We start from the raw sequence: 7,873 nt of genomic DNA on the forward strand, positions 1-7,873 counted from the left end.
AAGTCAACATCAGGCATGGAGATCTTGGGCGCCTTGATGTGCATCTCGGGCATCTTGAACTTTGGGCCCTTTACCTTCCCCTCTGGCCCTTCAATGTCCACCTCCGGACCTTCAATGTCCACCTTGGGACCAGAAACATCCAGGTTTCCTGTGGGCAGGTTGACGTCCACCTCTGGGCCTTCTGCTTTGAAGCCAGGCATCCCGAATTTGGGCATCTTGAACTTGGGCATTTTGAGTTTTCCTTCTGGGCCGTGAATGTCCACATCGGGTGCCTCAATGTCGACTTTGGGACCTTTGATGTCCACCTCGGGGCCCTTCAGGTCACCCTCCAGCTTGGGGACAGACACATCCACATCCCCCTTCACTTTGGGGCCCTTCAGATTGAAGTCGACGTCGGGCATGGAGAACTTGGGGGCCTTGATGTGCATGTCCGGCATCTTGAACTTGGGGCCCTTCAGCTTCCCCTCTGGCCCTTCCAGCTCAACGTCAGGAAGGTCAACATCGACCTTGGGGCCTTTGATATCAATTTCGGGGCCCTTCAGGTCACCCTCCAGCTTGGGAAGAGAAACATCCACATCCCCCTTCACTTTGGGGCCCTTCAGGTTCAAGTCAATGTCAGGCATGGAGATCTTGGGCGCCTTGATGTGCATCTCGGGCATCTTGAACTTGGGGCCCTTCACCTTCCCTTCAGGACCTTCCAGCTCAACATCGGGAAGGTCTACGTCCAGTTTAGGGCCTTTGATGTCAATGTCCGGCCCTGTCAAATCGCCCTCAATTTTTGGAAGGGCAACCTCCACATCCCCCTTCCCTTTGGGGCCTTTGAGGTTGAGATCAAAGTCGGGCATGGAGATCTTGGGGGCTTTGAAATGCATGTCGGGCATCTTAAATTTGGGACCCTTTACCTTTCCTTCTGGGCCCTCGATTTGAACATCTGGGGCACTAATATCCAACTCGGGACCTTTCACATCAACTTTCGGACCTTTCAGGTCACCTTCCACGCACGGCATAGACACATCCACATCCCCCTTCACTTTCGGGCCTTTCAGGTTCAAATCAAAGTCCGGCATAGAAATTTTAGGAGCCTTAAAATGCATCTCCGGCATCTTCAACTTGGGGCCTTTCAGTTTTCCTTCTGGTCCTTCAATCTCCACATCAGGAACATCTATGTCGACTTTGGGTCCTTTTATATCCACTTCGGGACCTTTCAGGTCACCTTCCAACTTGGGAACAGACACATCCACATCCCCCTTCACTTTGGGGCCCTTCAGGTTCAAGTCAATGTCAGGCATGGAGATCTTGGGCGCCTTGACGTGCATGTCCGGCATCTTGAACTTGGGGCCCTTCAACTTCCCCTCTGGCCCTTCAATGTCCACCTCCGGACCTTCAATGTCCACCTTGGGACCAGAAACATCCAGGTTTCCTGTGGGCAGGTTGACGTCCACCTCTGGGCCTTCTGCTTTGAAGCCAGGCATCCCGAATTTGGGCATCTTGAACTTGGGCATTTTGAGTTTACCCTCTGGGCCGTGAATGTCCACATCTGGCACATCGATGTCGACTTTGGGACCTCCAATATTGATGTCAGGAGCCTTCAAATCCCCTTCTAGCTTCGGAGCAGAAACATCTATGTCTCCTTTCAGCTTGGGACCTTTGAGGTTGAAGCTGGCCTCAGGCATGGAAATTTTGGGAGCTTTTATGTGCATCTCCGGCATTTTAAACTTGGGACCTTTCAGTTTTCCTTCCGGCCCTTCAATGTCCAGCTCAGGTGCATCGATGTCAACCTTCGGTCCTTTGATATTGACATCGGGCATGCTCAAGTCCCCTTCCAGTTTTGGCCCCGAAAGATCGATATCCACACCTCCTTTTGACTTGGGACCTTTTAAATTCAAATCAAAGTCCGGCATGGAGATGTTGGGAGCTTTGATATTCATTTCTGGCATTTTAAACTTGGGGCCCTTCAGTTTTCCTTTGGGACCTTCAATGTCAAGGTCAGGACCCTCGACATCCACTTTCGGTCCTTTCACTTGCAAATCTGAGCCCTTCAGATCCACCTGGGGAAGAGAGACGTCCACATCTGCCTTTGCTTTGGGACCTTTCAGGTTCAGGTCAATGTCGGGCATCGAGATTTTGGGTGCCTTGATGTTCATATCTGGCATCTTGAAGTGGGGGCCCTTCACCTTCCCCTCTGGCCCTTCAATTTCCAAACCAGCACCTTCCATATCCAACTTGGGACCCGAAACGTCCAGCTCTCCTTTCGGAATGCTGATGTCCACCTCTGGCCCCTCGGCTTTCAACCCAGACACACCGAATTTAGGCATTTTGAACTTGGGCATTTTGAGTTTACCCTCCGGCCCGTGAATGTCCACGTCGGGTGCCTCAATGTTGACTTTGGGACCCTTGATGTCCACCTCAGGACCTTTCAGTTCCCCTTCCACCTTGGGGCTGGGAACATCTAACTCGCCTTTGAGTTTATGCCCTTTCAGATTGAGCTCCACATCCGGCATCGAAACTTTGGGCGACGAAATACTCAAGAAAGGCATTTTAAATTTTGACCCTTTCGATTTTGCCTGTACATCCACATCTGGAGCGTGAACATCAACTTTCGGACCGGACATTTCAACGTCGGGTTTTTTAAGTTTCACGTCCACATCCGGGCTTTGCACTTTAGGACTAGAAAAGCCAAATTTTGGAAGTTTAAACCTGGACTTCTTAGTCTTTCCTTCAAGATCAAGCTTCGGTCCCTCAACCTCAAGTTCCGGCCCTTTGATATCTAGCTTAGGACCTTTCAGCTCGCCCTCAATTTTGGGAAGAGAAGGATCAATGTCAGCTTTCACTTTAGGCCCTTTCAAATTTAAGTCAATATCTGGCATGGAGATTTTGGGAACATTGAACTGAATCTCAGGCTTCTTAAATTTGGGGCCTTTAATTTTGCCTTCTGGGCTTTCAATGTCCACGTCGGGAACAGTCACATCAACCTTTGGACCTGAAATAGCAACATCGGCTTCTGGTAGATTTACATCAACCTCTGGGCCTTCTCCTTTCAGGCCGGACACCCCAAATTTGGGCATCTTGAACTTGGGTATTTTTATTTTACCTTCTGGGCCATGAATGTCCACATCAGGTGCCTCAATATCGACTTTGGGGCCTTGGATATGCACATCAGGACCCTTCAGGTCACCCTCCAGCTTAGGGACAGACACGTCCACGCCGCCCTTTACCTTGGGGCCCTTCAAATTGAAGTCAACATCAGGCATGGAGATCTTGGGCGCCTTGATGTGCATCTCGGGCATCTTGAACTTGGGGCCCTTCACCTTCCCTTCAGGACATTCAATGTCCACCTCCGGACCTTCAATATCCACCTTGGGACCAGAAACATCCAGGTTTCCTGTGGGCAGGTTCACGTCCACCTCTGGGCCCTCCGCTTTGAAGCCCGGCACCCCAAACTTGGGCATCTTGAACTTGGGTATTTTTATTTTACCTTCTGGGCCATGAATGTCCACATCAGGGGCCTCAATGTCGACTTTGGGACCTTTGATGTCCACCTCGGGGCCCTTCAGGGCACCCTCCAGCTTGGGGACAGACACGTCCACACCACCCTTCACTTTGGGGCCCTTCAGGTTCAAGTCAATGTCGGGCATGGAGATCTTGGGCGCCTTGAAGTGCATCTCGGGCATCTTAAATTTGGGACCCTCCAGAAACATCCAGGTTTCCTGTGGGCCGGTTCACGTCCACCTCTGGGCCTACTCCTTTCAGCCCCGGCATCCCGAATTTGGGCATCTTGAACTTGGGCATTTTGAATTTTCCCTCTGGGCCGTGAATGTCTACATCGGGTGCCTCAATGTCGACTTTGGGACCTTTGATGTCCACCTCGGGGCCCTTCAGGGCACCCTCCAGCTTGGGGACAGACACGTCCACACCACCCTTCACTTTGGGGCCCTTCAGGTTCAAGTCAATGTCGGGCATGGAGATCTTGGGCGCCTTGAAGTGCATCTCGGGCATCTTAAATTTGGGACCCTCCAGAAACATCCAGGTTTCCTGTGGGCCGGTTCACGTCCACCTCTGGGCCTACTCCTTTCAGCCCCGGCATCCCGAATTTGGGCATCTTGAACTTGGGCATTTTGAATTTTCCCTCTGGGCCGTGAATGTCTACATCGGGTGCCTCAATGTCGACTTTGGGACCTTTGATGTCCACCTCGGGGCCCTTCAGGGCACCCTCCAGCTTGGGGACAGACACGTCCACACCACCCTTCACTTTGGGGCCCTTCAGGTTCAAGTCAATGTCGGGCATGGAGATCTTGGGCGCCTTGAAGTGCATCTCGGGCATCTTAAATTTGGGACCCTCCAGAAACATCCAGGTTTCCTGTGGGCCGGTTCACGTCCACCTCTGGGCCTACTCCTTTCAGCCCCGGCATCCCGAATTTGGGCATCTTGAACTTGGGCATTTTGAATTTTCCCTCTGGGCCGTGAATGTCTACATCGGGTGCCTCAATGTCGACTTTGGGACCTTTGATGTCCACCTCGGGGCCCTTCAGGGCACCCTCCAGCTTGGGGACAGACACGTCCACACCACCCTTCACTTTGGGGCCCTTCAGGTTCAAGTCAATGTCGGGCATGGAGATCTTGGGCGCCTTGAAGTGCATCTCGGGCATCTTAAATTTGGGACCCTCCAGAAACATCCAGGTTTCCTGTGGGCCGGTTCACGTCCACCTCTGGGCCTACTCCTTTCAGCCCCGGCATCCCGAATTTGGGCATCTTGAACTTGGGCATTTTGAATTTTCCCTCTGGGCCGTGAATGTCTACATCGGGTGCCTCAATGTCGACTTTGGGACCTTTGATGTCCACCTCGGGGCCCTTCAGGGCACCCTCCAGCTTGGGGACAGACACGTCCACACCACCCTTCACTTTGGGGCCCTTCAGGTTCAAGTCAATGTCGGGCATGGAGATCTTGGGCGCCTTGAAGTGCATCTCGGGCATCTTAAATTTGGGACCCTCCAGAAACATCCAGGTTTCCTGTGGGCCGGTTCACGTCCACCTCTGGGCCTACTCCTTTCAGCCCCGGCATCCCGAATTTGGGCATCTTGAACTTGGGCATTTTGAATTTTCCCTCTGGGCCGTGAATGTCTACATCGGGTGCCTCAATGTCGACTTTGGGACCTTTGATGTCCACCTCGGGGCCCTTCAGGGCACCCTCCAGCTTGGGGACAGACACGTCCACACCACCCTTCACTTTGGGGCCCTTCAGGTTCAAGTCAATGTCGGGCATGGAGATCTTGGGCGCCTTGAAGTGCATCTCGGGCATCTTAAATTTGGGACCCTCCAGAAACATCCAGGTTTCCTGTGGGCCGGTTCACGTCCACCTCTGGGCCTACTCCTTTCAGCCCCGGCATCCCGAATTTGGGCATCTTGAACTTGGGCATTTTGAATTTTCCCTCTGGGCCGTGAATGTCTACATCGGGTGCCTCAATGTCGACTTTGGGACCTTTGATGTCCACCTCGGGGCCCTTCAGGGCACCCTCCAGCTTGGGGACAGACACGTCCACACCACCCTTCACTTTGGGGCCCTTCAGGTTCAAGTCAATGTCGGGCATGGAGATCTTGGGCGCCTTGAAGTGCATCTCGGGCATCTTAAATTTGGGACCCTCCAGAAACATCCAGGTTTCCTGTGGGCCGGTTCACGTCCACCTCTGGGCCTACTCCTTTCAGCCCCGGCATCCCGAATTTGGGCATCTTGAACTTGGGCATTTTGAATTTTCCCTCTGGGCCGTGAATGTCTACATCGGGTGCCTCAATGTCGACTTTGGGACCTTTGATGTCCACCTCGGGGCCCTTCAGGGCACCCTCCAGCTTGGGGACAGACACGTCCACACCACCCTTCACTTTGGGGCCCTTCAGGTTCAAGTCAATGTCGGGCATGGAGATCTTGGGCGCCTTGAAGTGCATCTCGGGCATCTTAAATTTGGGACCCTCCAGAAACATCCAGGTTTCCTGTGGGCCGGTTCACGTCCACCTCTGGGCCTACTCCTTTCAGCCCCGGCATCCCGAATTTGGGCATCTTGAACTTGGGCATTTTGAATTTTCCCTCTGGGCCGTGAATGTCTACATCGGGTGCCTCAATGTCGACTTTGGGACCTTTGATGTCCACCTCGGGGCCCTTCAGGGCACCCTCCAGCTTGGGGACAGACACGTCCACACCACCCTTCACTTTGGGGCCCTTCAGGTTCAAGTCAATGTCGGGCATGGAGATCTTGGGCGCCTTGAAGTGCATCTCGGGCATCTTAAATTTGGGACCCTTTACCTTGCCTTCTGGACATTCTAGCTCAACATCTGGCGCCTCTATGTCCACTTTCGGAGCTTTTACTGTAACCTCCGGCCCTTTGAGGTCACCTTCTAACTTGGGAATGGAGACATCCACGTCCCCCTTTCCTTTGGGGCCTTTCAGGTTGAGATCAAAGTCGGGCATGGAGATCTTGGGAGCCTTAAAATGCATCTCGGGCATCTTAAATTTGGGGCCTTTCACCTTCCCCTCTGGGACCTCAAAATCCACATCGGGAGCGTCTATGTCCAGTTTAGGACCTTTGATGTCTATCTCGGGGCCTTTCAAGTCGCCCTCTAGTTTGGGGGCAGAAACATCCACGTCTCCCTTCACCTTCGGACCCTTCAGGTTCAGATCTATGTCGGGCATGGAGATTTTTGGTGTCTTGAAGTGCATCTCGGGCATCTTGAACTTGGGGCCTTTAACCTTTGCTTCTGGACACTCTAGGTCAACGTCGGGAACATTAACATCCAGTTTAGGGCCTTTGATGTCAACGTCCGGCCCTGTCAAATCACCCTCAATTTTGGGGAGAGAAACGTCCACATCCCCCTTCCCTTTGGGGCCTTTGAGGTTGAGATCAAAGTCGGGCATGGAGATCTTGGGGGCTTTGAAATGCATGTCGGGCATCTTAAATTTGGGACCCTTTACCTTGCCTTCGGGGCCTTCAAGGTCAACGTCAGGAACGTCTATGTCCACTTTGGGCCCTTTAAGTTCCAGATCCGGCACTTTCACATCGCCCTCTATTTTCGGCACAGAAACGTCCATTTCTCCTTTCACTTTGGGACCTTTCAAGTTGAGGTCTACATCAGGCATAGAAAGTTTCGGTGCTTTAATGTGCATATCCGGCATTTTTATCTTGGGTCCTTTCCATTTTCCCTCAGGACCTTCAACATCAATATCAGGAACATCGACATCCAACTTCGGACCTTTAATGTTCACATCGGGTCCTTTCAAGTCACCCTCTAATTTTGGCACAGAAACGTCAGCCCCTCCCTTCACTTTGGGGCCTTTCAGGTTCAAGTCAATGTCAGGCATGGAGATCTTGGGGGCTTTGATGTGCATATCGGGCATCTTAAATTTGGGACCTTTAACTTTTCCTTCAGGACATTCAATGTCCGCACTGGGCAACTCGATATCTACCTTTGGGACAGAAACATCAATGTCCGCTTTTGGGAGGTTGACATCAACTTCAGGGCCTTCTCCTTTCAGCCCCGGCATGCCAAATTTGGGCATCTTGAACTTGGGCATTTTGAATTTTCCCTCTGGGCCGTGAATGTCCACGTCAGGTGCCTCAATGTCAACTTTGGGACCCTTGATGTCAACCTCAGGACCCTTCAGGTCACCCTCCAGCTTGGGGACAGACACGTCCACATCCCCCTTCACTTTGGGGCCCTTCAGATTGAAGTCGACGTCGGGCATGGAGAACTTGGGGGCCTTGATGTGCATGTCCGGCATCTTGAACTTGGGGCCCTTCAGCTTCCCCTCTGGCCCTTCCAGCTCAACGTCAGGAAGGTCAACATCGACCTTGGGGCCTTTGATATCAATTTCGGGGCCCTTCAGGTC

At 52.5% G+C, this 7,873-nt stretch overlaps 1 protein-coding gene across 1 annotated transcript in view; it reads right to left on the reverse strand.

The window, feature by feature from the left end:
* Nucleotides 1–7,873, reverse strand: part of LOC104284507 (neuroblast differentiation-associated protein AHNAK-like) — a 19,492-nt gene that overhangs the window by 5,033 nt on the left and 6,586 nt on the right. The window contains 10 exon segments of the mRNA XM_009882849.1: nucleotides 131–2,929; nucleotides 3,092–3,686; nucleotides 3,742–3,966; nucleotides 4,019–4,334; nucleotides 4,336–4,661; nucleotides 4,663–4,986; nucleotides 4,988–5,317; nucleotides 5,421–5,635; nucleotides 5,739–5,961; nucleotides 5,963–7,834. Coding sequence (XP_009881151.1) covers nucleotides 131–2,929; nucleotides 3,092–3,686; nucleotides 3,742–3,966; nucleotides 4,019–4,334; nucleotides 4,336–4,661; nucleotides 4,663–4,986; nucleotides 4,988–5,317; nucleotides 5,421–5,635; nucleotides 5,739–5,961; nucleotides 5,963–7,834 — 7,225 coding nt within the window.

Source organism: Charadrius vociferus, unplaced genomic scaffold (genome assembly GCF_000708025.1).
Source record: "Charadrius vociferus isolate BGI_N301 unplaced genomic scaffold, ASM70802v2 scaffold844, whole genome shotgun sequence".
Classification (NCBI taxonomy): domain Eukaryota; kingdom Metazoa; phylum Chordata; class Aves; order Charadriiformes; family Charadriidae; genus Charadrius; species Charadrius vociferus.